The sequence below is a fragment of the Numenius arquata genome, chromosome Z (assembly GCF_964106895.1).
Source record: "Numenius arquata chromosome Z, bNumArq3.hap1.1, whole genome shotgun sequence".
Classification (NCBI taxonomy): Eukaryota; Metazoa; Chordata; class Aves; order Charadriiformes; family Scolopacidae; genus Numenius; species Numenius arquata.
In genome coordinates this window covers 77,685,218-77,710,511 of record NC_133616.1, presented here as the reverse complement: position 1 = coordinate 77,710,511, position 25,294 = coordinate 77,685,218, and the positions used below count along the sequence as shown (strand labels likewise).

General features: G+C 39.6%; 1 protein-coding gene across 2 annotated transcripts in view; it reads right to left on the bottom strand.

The window, feature by feature from the left end:
- Window positions 1-25,294, bottom strand: part of RASGRF2 (Ras protein specific guanine nucleotide releasing factor 2) — a 130,364-nt gene that overhangs the window by 15,872 nt on the left and 89,198 nt on the right. For both annotated transcript variants that reach the window (XM_074166071.1, XM_074166072.1), the window contains exons 18-19: window positions 10,755-10,861; window positions 520-632 (exon numbers count right to left, since the gene is read on the bottom strand). In XM_074166071.1, the coding sequence (XP_074022172.1) occupies window positions 520-632; window positions 10,755-10,861 (220 nt within the window). The remainder of the gene's footprint in view (window positions 1-519; window positions 633-10,754; window positions 10,862-25,294) is intronic.

Sequence of the window (25,294 nt, the reverse complement as noted above, 5' to 3'; positions counted from 1 at the left end):
CCTAACCTAAAAAGTCCTGGTTACGCAGAAGCTTAAAGGTCTTTTATTTCATGGCACTAACCAAACCCAAATTCCTCTCTGTAAGCTACCCAAAGAACTTTGGACAGGGTGTCAATGCAATGGAAGGTGCAAGCATGGTCCTGTTAGGACGGCATGGCACAACAGGCTATCACGAGCCTCTCATGAGCTTATCAGAGTGGGTGGCTTGTTACTGAGACAGGAGTTCCTCCACGTATTATAGTGAGTGGTCTTGCTGCTTTACCAGGCAGCATTTTTCCCTTCTGTATAAAGGCTGAGCCCACGGCTGCCAGCTTGTACTGCAGCACAATCTTCTAATACAGGTATTTTTATGAATGAAACTTGAAACACATTCTGTTCTATAGCTAATAAAACACTTAGTAATTCTTCAAAATTAAATACTCTAGAGAAAAACCAAACCCTGTGAATTCTATGATACATGATCCCCTAACTATTTCACATGCTGTAGTTAACATACTAAATTATTAGAAATGTATTTACCTCAGTATATTTGCAGTAGCTTTCCTTTCTTGTGGCAGAAGATCAGGGTCTCTCAAAACTTCTTCCAGCAAATTTAACACATTCATTTTCAGCTCATTGTTCAGCTCAAAATCCTACAAAGGAAAACAATTTTTACTTCCCTTTGTTTTAACAACATTGATCAAGTAACTGAAAGGATATACTTTTGTGAGATTTGACATTTTTTTTCTAATTATTTTTTTCTATTAGGTTTGAAAATATTTAGAAAACTTGTAAAGCTGTTGTAGTCAACAGGCTACAAAAATGGGAGCCCAAAAGGCTGCAATCTCCTTTTCTGACCTTTATCCTCTGTGTGGAAATAAGCAAATCACTTAACCTTTCTCTTCTGAAAGAAGAACTGCATATCACCAATACCCACAAAATGCCTTATCCTCTCTTCTTGTGTGATGACTATAGAAGCAGAAAACCAGTTTAATTGCAATACTCAGGTCACTGCCTAGCAGGGCTGGACACTAGTTTTTCACTGTTTTCTCAAGCTTCTCTGTTCTCTGTTTATCTGCCTCCTACTCTGGTATTTCTTATCTTATACTCACACTTTTGGAAAGGTCTGCTTTTTGTTCCATGTAGTGGAGTACTCAATCTAATAAGATCAATAAATCAGATTAGTGCTCTCTGGCGCTGCACGTAAGAGCTTCAGCATTTTAATTATTTCTGAGGCAGACTGATATCTGACACAGGAAAACCCAACAACCATTTCTGTTGATCTTTGATATTGGAGAAAAGCAAAGAATAGAACAATATACGAACCTTAAGGTGGGAAATTACAGGAGTAGACTCCAGAAATGCTTTTATTAAGCTCAAAGTTAGCATTTTTGATAATAAAAGTAACCCAGAACCTTCAGTCCTTTAGTGCATCATAGATGTTCCTTGATAACACACAGGTATTTGCAAGCAAGACCATTTGTGGCAAGTCCCCGCTTGTTTCCATGGGAATGGAAGCCACAAAGTAAGGTTTCCAGGACAGACCACAGGACAGACCTGGCCCTATGTCCATGTAATTTCTGCACCTGTTGTCTTACTGCCCAAAATCTCTTTTTTGTGATGGGAGATATTCTTTTTTATAGCAATGTGCCAACTGCTTCTTACAATGTGAGGAGGAAAAAAAAAGAAAAAAGGTGGGATTCAGAAGGAAATTGGAAAGCTAATCTATTTTTCCATTGAAGTTCATGATCTAGGGGGTACTGAGATACCAGTGTAATAAGAACTATATAAAAAATCTAGGGAAATTGTTGCATTTAAATATGTACATGTACTTAACTCTATGTAGAAAGGTTAACATGAGAATTATACGAACACTAAAATACTTAGCAACCAATTACAAATATAATTTACAGATAAATAACTACAAATGCATGCAGATTATACCTATCTGTATTATGGGCATTATATATGAATGTATGTTAATATATTACCTATGTACATTATATCTGTAGTATAGGCACATATAGATCTTTATGTAGCTGTATATAGATCTAGATATTTTGCATATCACATCTCTCCGGTGACACTTTTATCTGTCATATATCCTTGTAACACATTTCCCTATTTCTTCCAGCTGTTGGAAGGACTTGTGAACAAGACCCTGCCACCATTCTCAGCAGTGAAGGCTGGGAAGCCTGAGTAAACCCACTATACTGGTTTACATTTAAATGGCTGCATGTTTTAGACTACCCCAATGTTTAAACTGACTTTTAGTTTAAATTTACATATCACAGAAGGAACACAGCCAGTAAGACAAGAACCACTCCATTTTCCAGTGGGCAGATTTCAGTGTGACAGCAGTGTAATCCTTCACGAGAGGGCACATACCTCTAATACATTTTAAAGTCCATAGCAGCCTAAGGATTGTGGGTCTTTTTCAAATTTTTATTTCACTTAAGCAGAGAAATTAACTAACATTTCCAAGCAAAATTTAAACTTTTATTTTTAAGTCCATTACTGTCAGTAACGAGAAAAGATATTTCTTCCCTATTTATTTAATATTTATACTGCAAAACCACTTATGAAATGTGCAGATATAGAAAAAATGACAGCTGATGAGTTAAGTGGGAGGTCTGCCCTGGAGTCACCTAGGATAAGAATAGGATGTACGAAGTTCCCAACCAATCAAAAGCACCGTGCCCATGCTTAGCACCACTTAATGAAGTTTCCAGCAGTAGAAGACTGCAGCAACAGAGAGAAGTGTACTAATTTTGCTGTCACCCACCTGCAATATAAGAGCAAAAGCCTCCTTTGTAACTACAGAGCACCCAAGTCAGCATGCTTACAATTTAAGTAGGCTCACAACCAGCCTGTTGATCTCTACCATGCACAGGATTAGACAGCAATGTTCTCTTTATAAAGTGCAAGCACATTCCCTTGCTAGGAGGAGCTCAGAAAGCTGTGCTGCAGCATGAGAAGTGCTTCAGAAGCAACCTACCCCAGCTGATGGAAAAGAAAAAAAAAAAAAAAAAAAGAGGGGAAAAAAAAAAGGTAGGGGATGATGGATTTGGAATCACTGGCCAGAAGAAAAGAAACTGCAGCAGAGGCAGCAGAAAGCAAGAAAAATAAGACTTAGCTATGCTGGTGAGGTACAACAAGAAATAGGAGATTTTGTGTCAGTGGTTTATACCGAGGATGTAATTTTAAAGTTTTGACATGGGCTCATTGAAACCCCAAAAGCTTTTCCTCCCCTCTTTCTTTACATCTTCCTAAGTGGGAGGAAACATTCTTCATTTAAACAATGTGAGCAAACATTGAATAACCCAGACAAGTAAACAGGAGCTAAAACCTGAGAAAATTTATATTTGAGTAAGTCAGTCATAAGGACTACAGAAAACACTGGAGGGAGGGAAGGAAGGGGCAGGAGGGGAGAGGGGAAAGAGCTGTGCATGGAGAAATCACAGAGAAACTCAAGAGAACCCTTTCACAGAGTTGCATCATCCAACTTCAACATAACCCTACGTGCTTCATGTAAAAATAATCTCACCTAAGTTCAGCTCTGAAACTAGAGCCAATTTTTCAACTCCTCAGGCACCTGCTTACAAGGCAAAAAAGCCAATTGGCAGGCTGGCTTAGGCGCCCTGTGATTGCCATGTGAAGGGGAGGAGGAGGTGAGTGAGTTGTCAGGATAAATGTAGCACTACTCCCTCATGACAGTCTTTGCTGAATGCATTTGGACTTCATTTTATTAGTTTCTCTCCCTTTCTGATTCCAATTTTCTGTTCCATACTGTTATGCTTGAGGAGACCCGAGAATGGAAAGTTCTCCAGATGCTCTGGACAGCATCGGTGGAACGTGCCACCCACCCAAGTATCACACCCTGAGCTGGCAGGGCTTGTCACGGACCAGCAGACGGCTCCATCCAGCTGACTGAGTGTGCCTCCCAGGCTGGAAGCCTTTTTTCAAGCAGAGAAGGAAGGGAGCTGACTGTTTTCCAGCTCAGATTTCCAGTCTTGGCTCACACAGCCCAGGGTCTTTCCACAGATGCTCCCAAAGGTAGCTGATATTATCACTACAGGCAAGAGCACTTGATGCACTGGAATCTTTTCCTAGCCACTTCTCTTCATCTTATGAATAACTGCATAGTGCGAATTTTTCAATCCATAAAGCACAAATAAGAGAACCTGAAGAGGGATGTGTTAGATGGAAACAGGGAGAAGCAGAAAAGACAAACGTGGGAAAAGAACAAGAAGGTCAAGTGCTCACATTTCTTAAAATGGAAGGTGAAGTAACCAGAGAGGTACAAAGTAAGAAATGTCAGGCAAAGAGATAAATTGGTGGTGGGACTTTCACGCAATAGCTGGCGATGGCAATGTTTTGAGAGACATCTAGAAGAGAAAATGCTCTGAGGGAGAGGAAGGAAGAGTTAAATTAGTGAAGGGAGAAGAAAAATCTAATGAAATATTAAAAATGCCAGATGTGAAATGGAGGGAAATCTGCATGTAAAGCTAGAGCCAGGGTTTTGGATGTCTCCATGAGTACCCATACAAAGTGGAGATACTGTGTGCAGACTCGCTGTCCTTTGCCCCCAACTACAGCAGCAAGCTGGAAAAAGGAGATGGGCACAGACACTGAGAAAGACCAGCATTGCTACTGGCTATAACTGATTACTTCAAAGTGACAGGCTAATGATGAAATCCTGCTGGGAGCCCAGTATTGGAGATGTTCAGGAGGGGAGAGAGATCTACTGAAATACTGTTTACAAGGAATTTGGAATATTTTTAAATAGATGTGTTTTGCCCTACAATTTTATTTTATCTGCTCTCATGCCAAAGTGTAAACAGATAATTATTTCAATGTCATCAGTGGAGGGACTCTTAATCTTGTATACAGCCAATCAAACTCTGTCAGAGTTAAATGAAGTTACTCCAGTGCTGCAGTCCTCTACAACAATATTTAATTTCCCAGCATAAAAGCACACTTCAACTATCACATACAATCGTGCTGAGGGTTGTGTTTATAAATTCACCTGCAACAAAACAGTTACACATGTGGCAGGCAGAGATAAAAGATATTATAACCAGATATCTGGAAAATGCATCCCTGAACTGGAAGTAAGTCTGGCTTATGTCAAGAAGCAAACAAAGGACAGCAGCTTTGTCTTCCAGTTAGCTTCACGTGCAAAGAGACAGTCATCGTTCGGGGAAGAGTGCCAGTCCCCATTCTACAGAATCAGCCTTAGCCTGTCACTCCTGATGGAATATAATCAGGTTAAAAGTACAAGCCATGTTAATAGCATGACTGAGTAATTCTCACAATACAAACTTCTCCTTATTCAAGCACTGTGTAACCCTGTAGTACGAAGAAACCTTGAAAGAAGAATCTAGACATTACGTATTGTCAGATTAAGGCGCTCAGGACAGATAAGAAATCTGACATCCCTGCCTCTAAGTCCTGGGATGCAGGGGTGTTCAAGAGCTTTGCAGAAAGACCTCCATGAAGAAGGACCTGTCAGGCTCCAGCAGAAGTGGGTGCAGAGTACCGCTAATTAGTTTGACTGACTGCAAGCTTGGCTACTGTTCCGGGGGTGACTCACGTTCCCTGAAGGGTCATGGTATAGCAAACCCTTACGCTCCTGTGACGTTTGGGCAGAGAGTAGCAACAATTAAGTGCATTACCATTCAATGCATAACCGTATTCTGCATAAGGGGCATAAGTTTATGCAAACCGGATTTCTTCACTAAGTGGCCAACGGCATGCTGGAAGGCTCACTCAGGGTTCCCTTGCTCTGCCTCTCTCTGGGGCAACCTCTTTGTTTTTCCAGTTCACAGTTTGTATCATGACATCTGTTTATTTCAGAAAGAACTCCAGAAATTTCTTTGCTGTTTCAAGGCAGAGGCCATGGAGCCTAGGGACTAATTTGAAATGTAGTTAAATACAGCGCATCTTGCTTTTGTGCAGTAAGTGTGCCTTAAGTGTAATTTGTTCACATTTCTACAATAAACTTACTATAACTTTTTCAGGCATCATGTTCATTACTTTATGCCTTTAAACATGAGCCAAGTGGGGCTTGTATAAAGGAATTTTTATCTTGATTTTTATTCCAATGTAAAAAATGGAATTGGCCAATTCATGTGCATTAGAATTATTTTTAACCTAAATCATCTTTGCCTGGACAATTCTCTGTATACAGGTGTCCTCCACAACCCGTAAGTGCTACCAATAACTACATCTGCAAATCCTTCTGTTGAAAATGCAACACAGCTTCATCAGTATGAGGACGTAGATTATTTCACAGCTGGAGAAAGACAGGCATCAGGCACGAGATAACGACCTATACTTTCAAAATTCAAGCCTTGATCTTCTCCCCAGATCTTGTTGTAACTTCATAACTCACTGACACTGTCTGGCAGCCATCTGGTTTGTAGGAGCGTTAAGATTTGCCAGTTCGTTCCAGCTGAGATCTTCAAAGAAGCCAACGGGAACAAGTGCCCAGCTGTCACTCAAAACTAGGAAGTCTGGAGAAGCCAGCCTCTCTTTCTTCACCAGCAGATGCGAAAGCTTTCTCCTTGGACAAGCTCCATCTCAATCTGCTTCCCACAGAAGCAGAAAAAAAACTTGATTTTGTAACATGAAGTGTTTAGATAAAAGATATGGAAGTATTGTTAAACAAAGAAAATGAGGCTGCACGACCTCACTAGGATAAGGAAAATCATACAGAGACTTCCTCCTCTTGGCCTCCTTTTCCCTTCCTATTTTTCCATCTCTACAGGAGTCAGTGGGAGTTTTATCCTCTCAAGCCCTTTCCATTCCCATCAACGCTGTTGTCTTCACAATGACTGTCTGCCTCGTCATTTGTGTTTTCATTGTTTACAACAGGAGAATCCTACGCTGTTCCTCTCAATCACATTTTAAAAACAAAATGTAAACACGAACATTCTGCTGTTATTTTGGGCAAAAAGTAATCTTTGTTGGCTTGTAGGTGGCTGGATGAAAAAGACAGAGAAGAGTAGGGAAAAAAAGAGGAGGGATAGGGAATGAAAAGAATAAAAAATATAAATAAAAAACCCCAGGAAAACCTAAATGAGCCATCTTTCATCCTATGCTGGTTTTGGCTGATGAACAAAACAGGTTTAATTACTCTTGCTCAGTGTGGTAAAACCAAAAAGTATACGTCACAATCTGTGAGGATGTTTTCTTCAAAATTTTTATCTGCACCTTGGGAGCTCCTGAAGACATTAATTAGTTCCTTCTTCCCTCCTGGAAGGGCTGCTGATTTGGCATTATCACTATATTTTTACATGGAATTTAAGTGAGGCTTCTACAGTGTATGACCCAATTTTTAAAAATAATGAATCCTTTTTCTAAGCATTGTTTAGTATGATTTCAAGATAACAAAACCACTTTATGAAAGCACATCCTCACTAAATAGGCTGAATTGTTAATTTGAATGATTCTGTTTTTTGGCCACAGACAAGTTTACATATTAGATACTGTCCACGCTCAGATAAATTTTAAAAACCAAATGCTTTAAATGAAAAAAACGACCCTGAAACATCCAAAACGGTGGTTTTTGACACAGTTGCAAGATGTGCAAGATTAGCAAGGAAGCTAATTCATTCCATAGCCCAGCAGAGAAAAGGCCCTCCAAAGCCTGGCCAAGGATTTGCTAGAAAAAAAGTGAGGAAACACAAGGCTTTGAACCATTTGTTTGGATAATTCCTCCATCCCGCGGTTCATGCACTAACCCTGACCCATGTTATTATGCGCTTGAGAGCAGCACACTAAAGCAAGCCAAATGGATCCAGAGGCAAGGATGGAGGGCAGGGAATAACTAAGTGGGATGATATACGTAAGAGCAGTTTTAACAGATGGTTGTACATTAGTCCTTCTACATTGCACACATTTCTGAACATAGCCCGCCCGCCTTGTCTGTAACTGTGCAGCACCTCAAGTGCTCTGGGCACTAGAACACAATAAATCAGTACAATAGTTTAGGCAGACAAGTAACTTGTAGAGAATTGGCTGTCACTGGTGGATCAGAGAGCACCAGAATAGAGTTAGTTAGGCTGCAGGGCTCCTCACATGCTGCTGCATTAATCATGGCTGTAGTAGCATCTCGCATCCTAAAAAGAGAACTAAGGAAAGCCGCACCGTTTATCTGTCTAATGTCTTTGCTTCTCTTTGCATCTAATAATAAGGAAATGGCATTTCAGCAGAAAAAAAAATGAGCACAGTAGGTCACCTTTTACAGTTGTGCAGGCTAGCAATGACCACAAGGATCTTGGGCACATCACAAGGGGAAAAGTCTACCAGTGGGAGAAGCTTCTCCCACAGGGAACAGAAATTGCCTATTTGGTGCTGGGATTTTTTGCAGCAAAAGCAAATTCAAAGCCAAGTGGAGAGAAAACAGTACCAGCAACACATACTGAATTCGACATTTATCTTTGTGAATATCAACTTATTTTGTTAACTCCTTTTTTTTTTTTTTTTTTTTTTTTTTTTTAAGAGAATAAAACCTGCCCTTGGCCACTGCTGAAGGTGAGGATGTCTCAAATGTACTAAGTGGCCAGAGAATGATGCAAATACCTTACAATGTAATAAAGTTTTTGGCAGGTCTGTTGATCTCATAGAATTTTAATGCTTACATTGTTTGGTCATTTTGGAATCTAATAGGCATTTCTTCACCAGACACTGGTGGCTAAGGGTCCTCTGGCTTTTAGTTTGTGTTGTTATTGTAAAATGAGGCTCTGAGCTACTGCTCTCCCAGGACTATACATCTTTACTGCCAACATTTCATACTATTTGGCCAGACAGTAATTCTTCACTTGCCTTCCTTAAAGCAGTCCTGTCCCATATTTTTTTGGCAGAAACTAGTCAGTCATTTCTGGTTTACTGAGGTCTTCTGTCCTTTCTCTCTCCTAGTCTCACAAGTAAACACCACAAAAAGCTGATTACATGCTCTGTTGGTGTAGCATTCATTATTCTTTATTTCAAAGCCCTCACATTTTAAAATATTTGCTATATTGGAATACTGGATTAAGAGAGCTAGAGAACTAAAATCTGCCACCCTTGCCATAGGAAAAATAAAAGGCAGTGAGAGACTAGGGAGTCCAGTAATAGCTTGTACTTTGAAAATGCACATTTGTTGAATTCTTACTCATTATCTTTGTTCTCTTAATATTTTTAAAGGAATACTAATTGTAAACACTATGCAAAAGTGTGTGCAAAAGTATTCAGGACAATATTATATTTCTGCATATCATGGGTACTTTTGAAATGGAAACAGAGAACACGTGTTTTTAAGAAAAGAAAGTGTATTTTTAGTAAATTGCTGCAATGATAGAGCTTGCGCTCTTCACAGTTACTTTGAGTTTATGACAGAGAATCATCACAATCACCGCCAGCTCTGACACTTAAACTTCAGTGTAACTAGATGTAGAGGGTTGCTTAATGTAGACAAAAGTCTGATGACTCCTAACATTGTCACAATCACACTAGTTAACCGTCTTTTAATTAATATAGAGGGTCAACTCAACTCAACGCAGTTACTAAAGACAGACAGTGTCAGGAACACAGTAAGTATGTACAGTACACTACCATAACACAGAACAGTAATAACAGACTTCTGCTGTTCCCGTTACAGCTCAAGATTTTGCCATGCAATGATGAAGAGAACTTGGTGTACATAGGTTGTTGCCAATAACTCAAAAATGTTTAATCATTCCCATGATACCAAGAGAGGTTTTATTAATCTCTTCTGGGCTGTTCAGCTTTTCAAACACAACCTATTTTCCCACTTGCATATTTCTTACTGACTTCATTCTCTAGCAAATTTAACCTGTATGAAAATTAAACCCATTACATGGAAAGAAAGGGAACTGAGTTTGACACGGCAGTTTGACACTACAGCAGTTAGCTGTGCAATAAACTTTTTAGATCAAGTATTCTTCATTATTAGAATATAGTGACAAAGCAGTCTATAATTGCCATGAGGTACTATTTATCCAAGGTGCACAAAAATCTTTCATTTTTTCCCAACGTGCTCTCACTCTTTTTTTTTTCTTCCTTCTTTCTTTCTTTCCTTCCTTCCTTCTTTCTCTTGATCCCTCTTTCTATCCTTCTCTCCTTTGTCTCTTTCAATAATTTTCCTGGTAGTCTTCTACATGCATGCCAAAATCTTCCAACATTTGTCTCATTTGGCAGCGTAAAGGACAGGGCTATCTATGGAATTCTACTAGCTGCTCAGATTTCTTTGTTTTCCCCCCATCTCTGCCAACAGAGTTTTACGATTACGTATCAGACCCACAGTCCTGTCATGGTTGTAGAGGGCCTGACACGCAGGACTGCTCCGTCTTTCCATATAGCCTTCACAACAAATAATTAAATATCTGTATGCAAGCACAAGTAATTTAATCCATTCAAAGTAACTGAACCAACGCCTGGACCATGAGTGCTGACAATCTGTAAGATTAATTAATCAAGCTGCTCATTATGTATTTCTACACACATTGCAACAGGAAAGCACTCACACAATGTTACCAGGGATAAAGGTGTAACTGGATATTTTCAGGAGAGCTTTGCAAGGCTAGATGAATGACTCTTCACTTGCTTAACACTCTGTTTTTACAAGCTAATTTTCCACATTATCTTCACAGCACTGACTTTCCAGGCTGTTTGACCTTTGCTATGCTATACAGCAGAACTACCCAAAAATACTTTGTAAGGAGGACATACACCTATTACAGATGGAGAAGAGTGCCAGAGCAGAATACCTGAGAATGCTTGGAAACCCAGTGGCGCAAGACATTTAGGACACGATTTGTGGCTGCTCTGCGTATTATGAACTCTTTGTCACACATGCGTTCAGAGTTGTTAAATCCTGTGGGGAAAAAACACACATTGGAGTTAATGGAGGTAGCAAAAATTCAAATACGGTATGGATAACTTCGGTAAACTGAAAGCCTCTAGAACATTTATGTGTAATAAAAGGAAAGAAGCCTATATAGACTTTCAAATACGACCATTCAGACTGCTGAAATTCTGCAAGATCAGTAGAATAAAACCTTGTCCATCATAACAAATACAGACACCTGCTTGGGTCAGCATTCAGTTTTAGAAAGATTATTTACCTGCATCACTAACATCAAGATCTCCCTTGATGTATGGGAGAAAATAAAAGTAAAAACCAGGACCAGACCAAAAATGTACAGGGTGTGCAAACAAGAGGATTACAGAAGGAGAGTGAGTATGACTTAGAAAAGGGAAAGTGGTAAATTTCAGAAGTGGTAGAGAAGTAGGGGAGGATAGTAGTTTAAACACAGAGAAGAAGGTCAACATGAGAAATGCTCCTTTGTAAGAGCAGTATCGTACAGGCTTTTCTAGTCAACAGACACTGTTCAAATAAACTATTTGATTTTTATCACCGGGGTGACAAGAAAGTGGGAAGGTATACAGAAAACACATCTACAACCCCAGGTGCCTGAAAACAAAGATTTGCCAACTGCAGCATTTCCCCACACATCTTGTAAAGACAACTTTTTTTTTTTAGTCCGCAATATTTACTTATAAAGAAATGGTTTTAAATACAAACAAGAAAGTTTCTTCCTACATTCCCACTATTAATTCTTCCTTTTCTCATTTTGCTGTAGCTGTATCATAAATACAATCTGGATAATAAAATAATGATTACATTATTTTATAATACATATATTATACATTATATATAAAATAATGATTACATTATTTTATAATAATAAAATGACACTATGACATTAAAACCCATTATTTATAAAAAAAAACACTGAAGATACACTTGAGAACTTTATTTTTTTCCTAAATTTTTCTTAGATTTGAACTTACACCCTGCAGCTTTCCATTTCACTCAGTGCAGAGTCCAGGGAACAACTGGAAAAACCCCTCCACATGACCAGTAAGAACTTTACTATTTTTTTTGCCATGAAAGTTGTTCTAAATCCTGTGTATTATTATAAATAGCAAAGGCAGATTAAACTTCTATTTATACTGTGAGAAACCCATTGGAGGTATTCTTAGAGGCTAGTATTAGTTTTGCTCTGTTTTTATTAAAGACAATCCAAAATATCTCAATTGCTGCTCTATATTCTTGGAAAGATAAGCAGGAAAAGGAAAGTTTGACTGCAGTCTTACATCCTTTACTGCAGGTTGGACCCCAAACCCCAAATGTATTTTCTATTCTTATGTTTCATGGAAGTTTTTTAAACTATGGCATACTACACTGTGGTTGACATCTAAGATTTAGTATCAAAGGAAGTTTCATATTAAAACATCTTCAGGAGTTTCATTGCCCATAAAGAGCAAAGTAAACAAAATCTCTGAGGCTTTACTCTGTAAAAGGTAACCTAGGCAACATTTTGTGTGTTAATTTTCTATGCCTTTCACAGTTAACCTCTTGCAGAAGCAATTAGGCATACACGTTATAAACTGTTCAATTAGCCACTTAATTGCAGCAATGAAAGTCACAATGAAAATTATATATTAAAGCAGTGGAGTCTTTACCAAAGTAACATTAAGGAAAAGAAGTTTCAGTAAGCTGGAAGGAAAACAGAAAGAAGTCTACGGAGACAGTTTTCAGTTAGTTGCAAAAAGAATAAAAAGAACAAGAAAGGAAAAAGGAAAACCTCCAGAGATCACTTCAGAAAACTTCTACGGTCCTCAGAATTTCATCAATTTTTAAGCAGTAATTAGCTGGTTGCGGAGAATAAGCAACATGTTCACTCTGATCCACACTGTCAGCACTTAGTATTGATGTCTCAAACCTATAAATGCACATCTCCAGTTTTGTAAGAAAAGAACTTTACTGAACATAGACGCACACATGAGTTTTACTCCAAGTGGGTGATTCATTGTACATCCTCAGGTACAAGACTTCAAACAAATAACTAAATCAGCAAAATAATTTTTTTTTTCAAAATAAAAGAGGAAATCTATTAACCCCATTCTGACCTTTTTTTTTTTAAATCCCAAACAACTTGGAAAGCCAAGATGTGTTTCCTTCTTTCTTCACACAACACTTATAACTTATTGTTCTTTACAGAAACCAGAAAGAATCCACAGGCCCTCAAGCAACACTCACTGTCCAAGACTTAAATCTGCAGATTGATTTTGACAAAGATCGTGTTTATGACATTCTCTTGCGGAAATGGAATGGAGCAGAATACCCACTATTCTCTGTATACTGGCCTAGGGTCCTTCCATTTGGATGTCTGGCTCTACCTCATGGTGTTCCCTCAGGACTTGTTTTGAGTAACAGTAGACCTCAGGTAGGCTCCATATACAGTAGATTCAACAGCAGCTCAGCAGAGTCAGACCTTAAGCGAGATCCAGGTATGCTGGAGAATACTACATGGAGTCTTGCACCTCCCTGAGGCAACGGAGGCAGGAGCAGAACAAAGCTACTGGGACTTGTAGTGTTCTAGAAAAAGAAGGCCCTGCCAGCAGTGCCTCTTCTACAATTTGCTGCTCTATTTCCAAGCAAATGTTTCTGCATAGACGTGGAAGGAATGAACATGGAGCAGTTCAGGACAAAGGGTTTGATTATACTCCCACATTAGTCGCAGTTGACTCGCTATCAATCGCACATTGATTCGCTGTCAATACAGACTGGGGGATGAGGTATTAGAAAGCAGCCCTGAGGAAAGGGACTTGGGGGTGCTGATGGACGAGAAGCTGGACATGAGCAGGCAATGTGCACTTGCAGCCCAGAAGGCCAATCGCATCCTGGGCTCCATCAAGAGATGTGTTGCCGGCAGATCCAGAGAGGTGATTCTGCCACTTTACTCTGCTCTGGTGAGACCTCACCTGGAGTACTGTGTGCAGGTCTGGAGCCCTCAATATAGAAAGGACATGGACCTGATGGAGCGGGTCCAGAGGAGGGTCACTAAAATGATCAGGGGTTAGAGCACCTCTGCTACGAGGACAGGCTGAGGGAGCTGGGGTTGTTCAGCCTGGAGAAGAGGAGGATCCGGGGAGACCTAATAGCGGCCTTCCAGTGCCTGAGGGGGGCCTACAGGAAGGCTGGAGACAGTCTGTTTACAAAGGCCAGCAATGACAGAACAAGGGGTAATGGCTTTAAACTGGAAAAAAGCAGATTTAGATTAGACATTAGGAATAAGTTTTGTACCATGAGGGTGGTGGAGCACTGGAATAGGTTGCCAAGGGAGGTGGTTGAGGCCCCTTCCCTGAAGACATTCAAGGTAAGGCTCGATGAGGCCCTGGGCACCTGGTCTAGTTGCGGGTGTTCCCACTGACTGCAGGGGGGGTCGGACTAGATGACCTTTGAAGGTCCCTTCAGGTCCAGATGATTCTATGATTCTATGATTAAAATGAGGTGACAGTGTTCTGGGCAATGCCAGGGACTTGCAATACGATGGAGATGAAGATGAAGAACTGCCCCTCATGAAGATGGAGGTGTGCATATAATCACTGACTGGTGCACAGAGATCTGATGAAGCGAAGTATATGACCTTCTCTACGTCTATCACCAGAAGACATTGCAAAGTGAGAACCTGTTGAATAGTGTTTAGCACACTGCTGGCTCTTAGCACTTCCATCCCCAACTGACTTGTAACTGAAGCAGGAGCCAGGACTGACAGCATGTGGTAGAGATGGTTACCATCCACATCATTAAAATGCCCATCAGGCACAGATTAATTAGATTAGTCTCAAAATTGGAAGTGATTTAATAACTGCTACTCCTCACTAGATAAGCTTAAGTGGATTTGTAGACATGACTTTTTCATTAAAATTATAGAAAATAGCCATTATTTCTTGATCTATTCACCTACATATTGAATGATTACATAAGTGTAAAGTTATACTTAGATAGATACCAGCAAATCTATTCAAAACCAATGTGACAGCTCCCTCCCTGTCATTATAGCAATAGCTAAAAAACCTCACCATTCAAAGCACTGGATTGTATCATTCCTGATACTAAGAAAATTATGTCATATTATTAATCTAAAGAAAAGTTAGTGAATATTGACAGTGAAAGCAAAAGAAGTCTCAGTAGCTCTTACAGTCACTGAATAGATCTTTTCATTAATCAAAAGGTGAAAACATGAAAGAAAAAAGGTTCTCAAGAACATGTAAAATTGCACAGAGGAGTGGTATTAATTTCAGGATCTTACAAAACTCAGAAAAAATAGAAAAAACATCATCTTCAAATAAGTAAGATTGGTAAGCATTGTTACTTTCTGGTTTTCTAAACAAAACACTAAGAAAAAAAAACACTAAAAAACTTATTTCAACAGCTGTATTAATATAGAAGCAGAAACTTGCAAAACCAAGTCCTTGATTAGCATTGGTTTTGCTCTTCCTAAAATCAAAGCCACATGAACTCTGGAACATGAACTGCAAAGAGGAGATAACCAGACTAAGATCTGATGAAGCCCCTACAGAAGTTATCTAAGCAGGCTTTGGTGAACTGCGATGGTACCACCAGCATTTCCTGCACTTTCCACAGTGCAGATTCCTTCTAATGCACCAGCTTTACTGCTGCTCTTTACTTCCTCCTCTCTCTTTCTTCCCACCTAATCCTCTCCTAATATAACTCCTAACAAAACTCTGAGCCACCATGACAACTGCAACTATTCCATATGCATAGCCTACTTGTTTATGCATATTTCAAAGAGGTCAGTATACAACCTTATCTAGTTCTGCATGTTCACGTCACTACTTATGGGTAACCCATATATCTGCTGCTGTCTACTCTGCAAAAAGTAACCCAAATCCTCCAATCCCGTCTACTTTTTCAATAGGTGACAGGGGTGCTGGCCTATCGGGAACTCCAAGCTATCTTGACTACTGCAAAAATAAGGAGACAGACAGAACCTTGATGGGCCACACATCACCTGCTCCTCCTGTCCACATGTAAGTGTGAAACTGGACCTGCACCAAATGACAATGCAAAGTAAGCAATATGAAGTTTTTTCATCGTTTAACCCTGGCAGGCAGCTAAAAGAATGGGTGCTCACCCACAGACTAGAAATGGGAGCCAAGGCTGCAGGTCAGATGTTGATCTGCAATGAACAAGGGTTCCATCACACCTCTAAGGCATATCTCAGAAAGCATCCTGCCAAACTGTTTCCAGTCAACCTTTTACCATTGCTGCATCTGTTCAATTGATCCCCATATACTTTTCCTACCTATCTGGGGATAGGAACAGTTTTTAACTCTAATTATACAGCCCCTAGCATAATATCATTCCTGTTCACGACTTGGACTCTGAGGTACTTGTAGCCATGTAGGCAATGAATCTAGGTGGGCTATAACATTAACAAAATAGCCACATTTGGTCAGATGAAATTTCATCTGGCTTGGTATCCAGAAGCAAATGCTTGCAGAATGAATCTTTAAAAGGTGCAATTTTGAAGCAGTCTTTCCCACAGTGTGTTACCCTTGGCATTGAGCACTTTGAGGGCTAACTATACCCATCAATCAGTGGTCCAACTCTAACCATTCTATGATTCCTTTTAAGTTAATCTTCACTGAGGTTCCAGGAGAGGAGAGAGGTGAAGGGTCCCATCTAGCAGGATGCCAACCTTTGCAATGTTTTAATTAGGATTCTGGATGGAACTGCCCACATCCAGACCCCATGGTGAAATAACCCAAAATACTCCATGGTGAATATCTTTTTCTCTCCTGAAGGAAGCAATCTTTCCACACTAGAAATATCAGCAGCATTTCTAATCATTAATCATCTTAGTGGGCAGCTGCTTCAGCACTACTTTCAAGTAATGTTTTTCCCCAGTATCTGTTGAGATAAATATATACTGCTTCCCCAAATAGTTTCTTCACATAACAGTGATGCAGAACTTTTACCACAGGCTGTCAAACACAATGTTAACCTACCAGCATTGCTCGTTTCAGTGAATTACTTCTTTCAATACAATTTAATCACTCTGTTCATGTACTTGTATTCAGATTATGTTATGCAAAATCTAGTTTCACCTTCAGATGTTTTCCCTACGTGCACTATAATCAAAAGTAATATTTTTATACCTTCCACTATCAGAAAAGATTTTTAAAAAATGGTGCTGAACAGACATAAATCTCAATACCTGCAGACAAAACCAGATAAAATTATGACAACACTTTGTACATGGAGAGCTCTTCTTATGTGAAAGTCTAAAGCACTTTTCAGTGGTAGATGTCATTATTTACCCCATTCATAAAGAAAAAAACCACAGGAAATCAATGCCTGCAGGTAGGATGTGTCAGTGTTTCCACCTTTGGAACCGCTGCACTCAGGACCAGATTCAAAGATCTCATCACATGTCAGTGTGAGACAGAGAACAGACCATTTCCTTAAAAGATACTAAGAAGTCCCTATAGCAAAATCCTCTCCCACTTTTCTTGTTCTACTTGAACAAACCTGAGTCTATCAGCAATTTACATTATCTCCTCTTTAAAAACCACCTCACTCAAGAGGTACATTTGTATTATGTTAAATTCTGCACTGTATATGTTAAAGAAATAAACTGATGCTCATTTGCTCTTCAGTTAGGATGTTGAAAAACCCTCAGTCTAGTAACAGTAACTGTATAGCCCACTTCTTGTTTTCCTGCATTAATACAGCAGCACATGATTCCCAACCACAGTAATTAATTTGTCAAAAGTCTTGATGATACATCTATTTTTAAGGTTTTACCTATACAAATAATAATTTCTGTTCACAAAATTTAGTGGTAAGTCATTTGAAGTTATGAAGAGTGACTTACAACAAGTTTCTCGTGTCTTTCTTAGCAAAAAACATCATTTCTGAAAAAGATTTTAAGTGTCAGCTTCACTGCACTACTCTGGAATCACACACTGAAGCTGCACCTAATGTAGGAGAAAATTGCACTCCAGCCTTTGAGGCAGTCATAGCAAACTCCACAGAGTTCCAGGGAGGTAGAAGAGGAACATTTATGGTTCATGAGACAGATGAAAGATAATCAAAAAAAGTGTCAAAAGTAGTTCTCTGTCTTGTGGGCTTTTTTCTTTCTTCTCATAAATACACTCATGAGTTGTAGGCCAGTTTCATGATTCAGCCTGGCTCAAGTCCTGAAAGCTTAGAGTTGGTAAACATTAGTGTTACTTTCTGACCTGGATAAAGAATAAATACAGACCCCAGGATTGAAGCAGAGCAGTTTTCATCCACAGATTAAAACTGAATAAGCCTCTCCGATATACGTGGCACAAAAGAAAAGCCTTCCCAATATATATATTCAGCACAAAAAAAAATAATTGCAAAAAGTTTCCCTTGGCATACCAGCAAGTAGTCTAATACTGATGAGCAATCTAAACTGCCAATGATTCTGCTCTCCTTTTCATTTCTTTAGTTATGATATCAGGTTGCCATATACTAGCCAGCCAAAGAATGGCAGAGCTGGAAAAGAAGATAGTATTGAATGAGATGAAAAAAGGCATAAAGATGACGAACTCCCACTCACTGCACACAGAATAGCATATTTGATCTATAATACAGTTCATAGTTTGTTTTTTTTTTCAGTAATTATCAAATGTGCACATTCAGATTTATAACGGAGCGGGTCATATGAGCAAGTCTGAGGCTTAAAAGTAGGAGCTATCAAGTCTAGCCATGATCTTTAGGGTACCTCAGTTTAAGAGGCATATTTAATGGTTCGCTATGCTAGCACTTGAATTTGTTTAACAAAGGGTTATAAACTCATACAGCATCAGAAGAAGTGACTCTTAAAAAGCAGAGTAAATAAGTGATTAATGTATTTCAGGCTTTTAATTTCACTTTTACTGGTCCTTGGGACATATGAAATCATTTTGTTCTAAGAAATATGCCACTGAAAATCCCTGTTGTAACCACCCACGTCAGAAATAATTCCAAGTATGTATTTGATTCTTCTGCCTAAGCCTCCACCACAAATACAATCTAACTATCAAATCAAGTCAAGGGATTATAGTCTTAGTAAGGTAAATCCCATGAATTCACATGCACCAGCTGATGTACAATAGTGTAACACAGATAGAGCTATAGTGAGTGTGTCTAATTTCTGCAAAATATTTAAGGGAAAGGTTGGTAAACTATTTTTAAATGACTTTTGCTTTAGAAAGGCTTTTTCTAATCAGAGAAATCTAAAGAACGCAACATTGAGAGAAAGCAGTTATGTCATGATTATGCTATAAACTTGAACTAAATCCAGAAGTCTAAAAATATATCACTCCAGTAAAATAACTTTAGTTTAATCGATGGGAAAAAAAAGGCAAGTGTTTAAATATGCTTAAGACCAAGATACTATTCTAACTCCAAACAATAACATTAAGGTTGCTCATGGTTAAAACACAGATATCAGAAAGAATGAAAATATTCCTTTAAACTCAAAGAACTGTTCAAATTTGAAAATTTGTCCTTTAAATTCCTGGAGCTCTAGACTACTGCATTTTGTAGGCTGCATTTTCCACAACCATAAGTAGCAGTGACTCCATGACCACTGGATAACACCTTATTTTTTTCAGCAACAGCAAAGAGAGCCAACAAGGAGTTAAAGTCATCACTAAAACCTAATGCCAAAATTAGGTGTACCTGCATGCATCTTCAAAATCATATTTGTTTGTACACAAGAAGTTTGTGTGTGTGTGCATGTGTAAACTCCTAGTCCAATTTTTCTAGTGAAGTCTTAGGCAAAACCATTCAAATCTTGTGCCTTTATTTATAGATATAACTCTAGAAAAGAGTAGATCCTGAATTTCGAAGGCTGTTGTTGCCAATTGTGTTTACAGATTGCAGAATATCATGACAAATGTGCACTGTGACAGCAGAATTTTTTCCTATGACTTATTTATATAAAAGAACTACAGGGAACAATTGTCAAAGAAGAAAAGCCTTTTTTGAACAGCCTGCCTTAACAATTATATTTGTGACTGTTTTAGTACATCTTAGACATTTTTTTTTACTGCAGTAATGTTTGAATTATCTTCCATGAATAATGACAGGAATGGCAACACTGCACTTGATATTTCTTTAAATCTGCATGTCAGCCAAGTGCGTTTGCCTGTGTTCCTGCTATGTCTCTTAGTCTTCAGGGAACATAAAAGCAATTTTTACCTGCTGATGTATTTTTGCATTTCAAGTGATCCTTAGCTCTTGATTTCTTTAATTACACATTGTCTATACTCTTAACCTGCTCGATCAGCAATATGAAGAGTATTGCAGATATTTTTTGCGTAGTGCTCACAGTCTTTTCAAGAACTATTCAATGTAAACTTTCAGACCTTTAAAATGCTTAGTATGCCATGCCATAAAGGAGAGGTTAAAATTAAGTCTATGGCAATGTACAGCTGGAAACAGAAAACTGCAAAAAATTCTTTTGAAATTTTTTCATTTAGTTCCTCCAGGCTTTTTCCCTAAGCTAAAGGAAGTAGTTTGCAAAATTATTCGGGTTTTTTTTTATGACAATAGGAGTAAAGGTTAAATGGAAAGGAGGCGATAATTGCAAGGAGCCAAATGTATCATTTTTCAGACCATCTGTGAACGGATAGTTGACTGTCATGCAAAACAAAAATTGGCAGGATGCATACCAGTCAACAAAAAATCTCTGAACAAAACGTCCATCTCATAAGCAGCTTCCAGACCATTTATGATTGGGCCATAAATCAACTCAATAGTAGCATAAACAAATATTAATTATGCAAGCAACACTTAGGCTAAGGGGGGGGGGAGAAAAAAAGTCCACCAAAAATTTCTCCCGAAACTTCTCCCCCACACCATGCACACCACTGGGTGCAACAAATGTGATGAAGATAATAGGGAATCTAAACAAACCTGCCCTCATTATGAACCCAGAATTTTTGGTCAAACTCCCTACTTGCAACATCAACAGAGTAGGGCTGGTTTCCAGCATGCCGTGGTCACAGCTTCATTCCAGCTCCTCTCCTCCTTAGCTTAGGGGAGCAGAGGGAAATAACACCTAAGAGCTTGCCACAGAAGCTCAGCTAAACCACCAGAAAACACATATTCAACACATCCCATCCAATCAATCGCAGGAGGATTGTGGTGACCCATTTTGGGTGGGTGAGGGGTCAGGAATAGGGACTATAGTAGTCTCCTTTCTTAGATGAGAGAAGATTTTTCTCTCAGTGCCAGTTTGCCTGCACATGTCTAGGAAACAGAGAGTTTTCCCTACAGCTGCTCAGGACTTAGTGCAACAGGTCAGGAAACACACAGTTCACAGTGTCGTAACTCAGGAAATGTCCAGTGCAAATACTTTTTTCCTGAGTACTCAGCTTTTCTAATAAACTAGAATAAGTAATTAATTTAAGAGAAAGGAACACATCAAAAAACAGGATACTGAATTTCTGCTAAAGTGAAAAAAAAATCATAATTTTCCCATGGCTCTTAATTCCCAAGAGCAGGGATCACTTAAGACAAAACTAATCTCCATCTTTAAATCATTGTTTTAGTTCAAAGTTATTGCTCTAACAAAACTGCAAGGGGAGATTCAACTCGATTTAAACATGAATGTTCAGCCAGTTATCTAAAATTGCTAAGCAACAATTTTGTTAAATTCAAAGGGCTCCTAATTCAGGAGCAAAAATAGAAGTCTATTCAAATGCACTACAGAGTAGGTGAATATTCAGAGGAAAGGAATAACAGTCAGGGTTATTGAATTAGAAGTCAGATTCCAAACAAATTAGTTTTAATCTCTATTTTCATTTTGCTACCGATTTCCCAGTAAAATATCCTCTGGCAGGAGAAAACATACACAAATATCTCATAAAAGCAGCCTGGTGAATGAGTATTAAAAATGCAGCCTGGAACAGAAAGCAGGTTTGCCTCTCTCTTGGAGCACAGTCATCAACGCCCGTGGACCCTACACATCACAGACAACAAGCTGCCTGGCCAGCGCAGTGGGTTGGTCACTGGCCACCTCTGCTTTGGTAACGACATCTGGGCAACTCCTGACACCCCTCCAGACACCAGGAAGGAAAGCTAGTTGGTCCATGCCAGTGGTTATTTGTCACAAAACCTTTTTTGATGGAGAACAGTGCCAGCCATAGAGTAAGCCAATGAGTACTTCCCACATGGAGTTTTTTAATTGAAAAAGGGAACTCCAAGGAACTTCAGTGTTCAGATCTCAGTGCTTCTCAAATATCCCTGAATCTTCATAAATTGGTCTGAAAATCTCATTAAAACATGTTCCCAAGGGGGACTAGTACTCACTTTCCCACTTCCTGGCTAGAGCCATGAGTCAAACAAAAATGACAAGTAAAAAAACTTGGTTGTCCTGCAGAAAGGATGAGGGGAGGACAAAAAATCCTGCACCGATACTTTTCTTTCTTTGAACCAAGCGTCTTAGATTTTTGACTGCTGTCCTGCATGACATCCTGGTCTCTAAACTGGAGAGACATGGATTTGATGGATGGACCACTTGGTGGGTAAGAACTGGCTAGGTGGCCGCACTCAAAGGCTTGCGATCAACAGCTTAACATCTAAGTGGAAGCCAGTAACGAGTGGTGTTCCTCAGGGGTCAGTACTGGGACCAGTGCTGTTCAACATAGTTGTCAGTGACATGGACAGTGGGATTGAGTGCACCCTCAGCAACTTTGCCAATAACACCAAGCTGTGTGGCACGGTTGACACGCTGGAGGGAAGGGATGCCATCCAGAGGGACCTGGACAGGCTTGAGAGGTGGGCCTGTGCAAACCCCATGAAGCTCAATCAGGCCAAGTGCAAGGTCCTACACCTGGGATATGGCAATCCCAGGCACAAATACAGGTTGGGTGAAGAATGGCTGGAGAGCAGCCCTGAGGAGAAGGACTTGGAAGTGTTCATGGATGAGCCGGCAATGCATGCTGGCAGGCCAGAAAGCCAACTGCATCCTGGGCTGCATGAAAAGACACATGGCCAGCAGGTCGAGGAAGGTGATTCTGCTCCTCTGCTCTGCTCTCATGAGAGCCCACCCGGTCCAGCTTTGGAGTCCTCAACACAGGAAGGACATGGACCTGTTGGAATGGGTCCAGCAGAGGGTCATGAAAATGATCAGAGGGATGGAGCACCTCTGCTACGAAGACAGGCTGACAAAGTTGGGGTTGTTCAGCCTGGAGAAGAGAAGGCTCCGAGGAAAACTTACAGGCCTTTCCAGTACATGAAGGGGGCCTACAGGAGAGATGGGGAGGGACTCTTGATCAGGGAGTTCAGCGATAGGATGAGGGGAAACGGTTTTAAACTGAAAGAGGGGAGATTTAGATTAGATTTCAGGAAGAAATTCTTTCCTGTGAGGGTGGTGAGACACTGGAACAGGTCGCCCAGAGAAGCTGTGGATGCCCCATCCTTGGAGGTGTTCAAGGCCAGGCTGGATGGGGCTTTGAGCAACCTGCTCTAGTGGGAGGTGTCCCAGCCCATGGCAGGGGGTTGAAACTCGATGATCTTTAAGGTCGTTTCCACCCCAAACCATTATATGATTCTATGATCTCTGATAGAAAGGGGAGGGTCCCAACCCAAGCAGGACTGATAAGCATGCCTGAAATGATTTCACAGATTTGATGATATCCCGTATCTCTGAAAGGACGCTAGATGCCTACAAATTCAATCTTGAAGTTCCATGTGGGAACTCATGACCAGCTAAAATCAAGGTCTGCTTCCAGCTACTTAGAAACAGTCTCCATGATACTTGCAACCCAGCTGTGCCAATTTACTCCTCTGAAGAGCGGTCCCACTGGGATAAGCTGCAGATTCAAAAGGATGAAATTCTTTGCATCTTGATTATTGATTGGGATCTCACCATCACAATCTTTTCCTTTCAGGTCTGGATTCATAAGGAAAAAGTTCCACAGAGCCTTTCCAGTACAGGGAATGAGATGTTATAACCCAGAAAATTACTAGAGTGCAAAATTACTGTAACTATTAGTAATAGCAATGTTTATGGCATCATACTGAATTTCAACTAGAAAAAGACACATATTTTCTGGTTTGGCTTTATACACAGGTACTTATCTACAAAGCCAGAAAGAAATATATACCTTTCCAAAGGTTAGCTTGTAACCGCTGATGTAATTAGAAGCATTTAGTAGAGCACAACACAGAAGTGCATTACCCAGCTATCCACATAACGTAGAATCTGTCCCCACATCACCATCAGATACCACTCACCTTTCACATAACATTAACCACAGCAAGGAAATCTTTCTCTGCCTGCCCTCTCACAATGGAAAAAAAAAACAAAAAACCACCCTAATAATTTTCCTTACTAACCTCACTTAATTCTAATCTTTACCAAATTCCATACTAACTCAGCTGCCTACTCCAGAACTTCTGTCTCAGGAAACAATGGTGAAATGCCACATTATTATTCCTGTTCAGAATTAGGGAAATACTCCCTGAACAGTACAGCTGATATGCTTGAATAGGGAACTATATACTCTCATCAATCTGTATGCAACATGGAGAGAAAATGCTGTATCTGATTAAAGCATAATATATGTTTCTACATGCTTTTCCATTTCAGGGATCAATGGGATGCCACTGGCAGTGTATGCGTTCATTATTTCCTATGGTACATCTCGAAGTCGCAACCTAAAATAAACTACGCAGCTCTCACTAAAAACTTTCTCATGCTAATTTTAGCCTTTTAAAATAAGTAGTCAGTCTTAATCAATCTACGCTTCATTTATCAGAACGGAAAGGCCTACACATGACCCACTGTGTATTCTCGATCCCTGTGAAACATGAAGTATTACTTTTAGCTAATTCTTATCCATCTAATATTGTGACAGTAATCAAGCAGGGATAAAGTGTGTCAGGCTAAGAGCTCACAGGACTCATCTGGCTCAACCTCAGTGCTTATCTAGCTGTCAAGAGATGTGTCATTCTGGAAACCACAGCTGTAATTTATGAAAGTCCATTTATATTTGTTACTGCTATTACAGTTAGGGTATGTTATGGCAGACAAGCTCCTACAGCACTTCTGAGGAGATGAGGACTTTCCATATTCATTTCAGTGGCTCCTGAAGTTGACACTTTCATATAAATCATTGGCTTTTAAAGTTGACACTTTTGCATCAGTATTTCCACACTGTTTATCCTCGACTGCATCCAAGGGGTTTGGCAGCTTTAGAACAGAAGTGGTCAAACAAAGTACAGAAAAGGCCTACAATGTTTTATCCCAGGCAATGGCCATGAATACACAAATAGCCAAGTCAAAATAAATCAGACATTTATACTGTAAAAGGATTACATGCTTCTCTGTTCATCTTTTCCATCACTAACGTTTAACTTATGCATATAATTAATGCACTAATGCATAACTGATTATCAGTG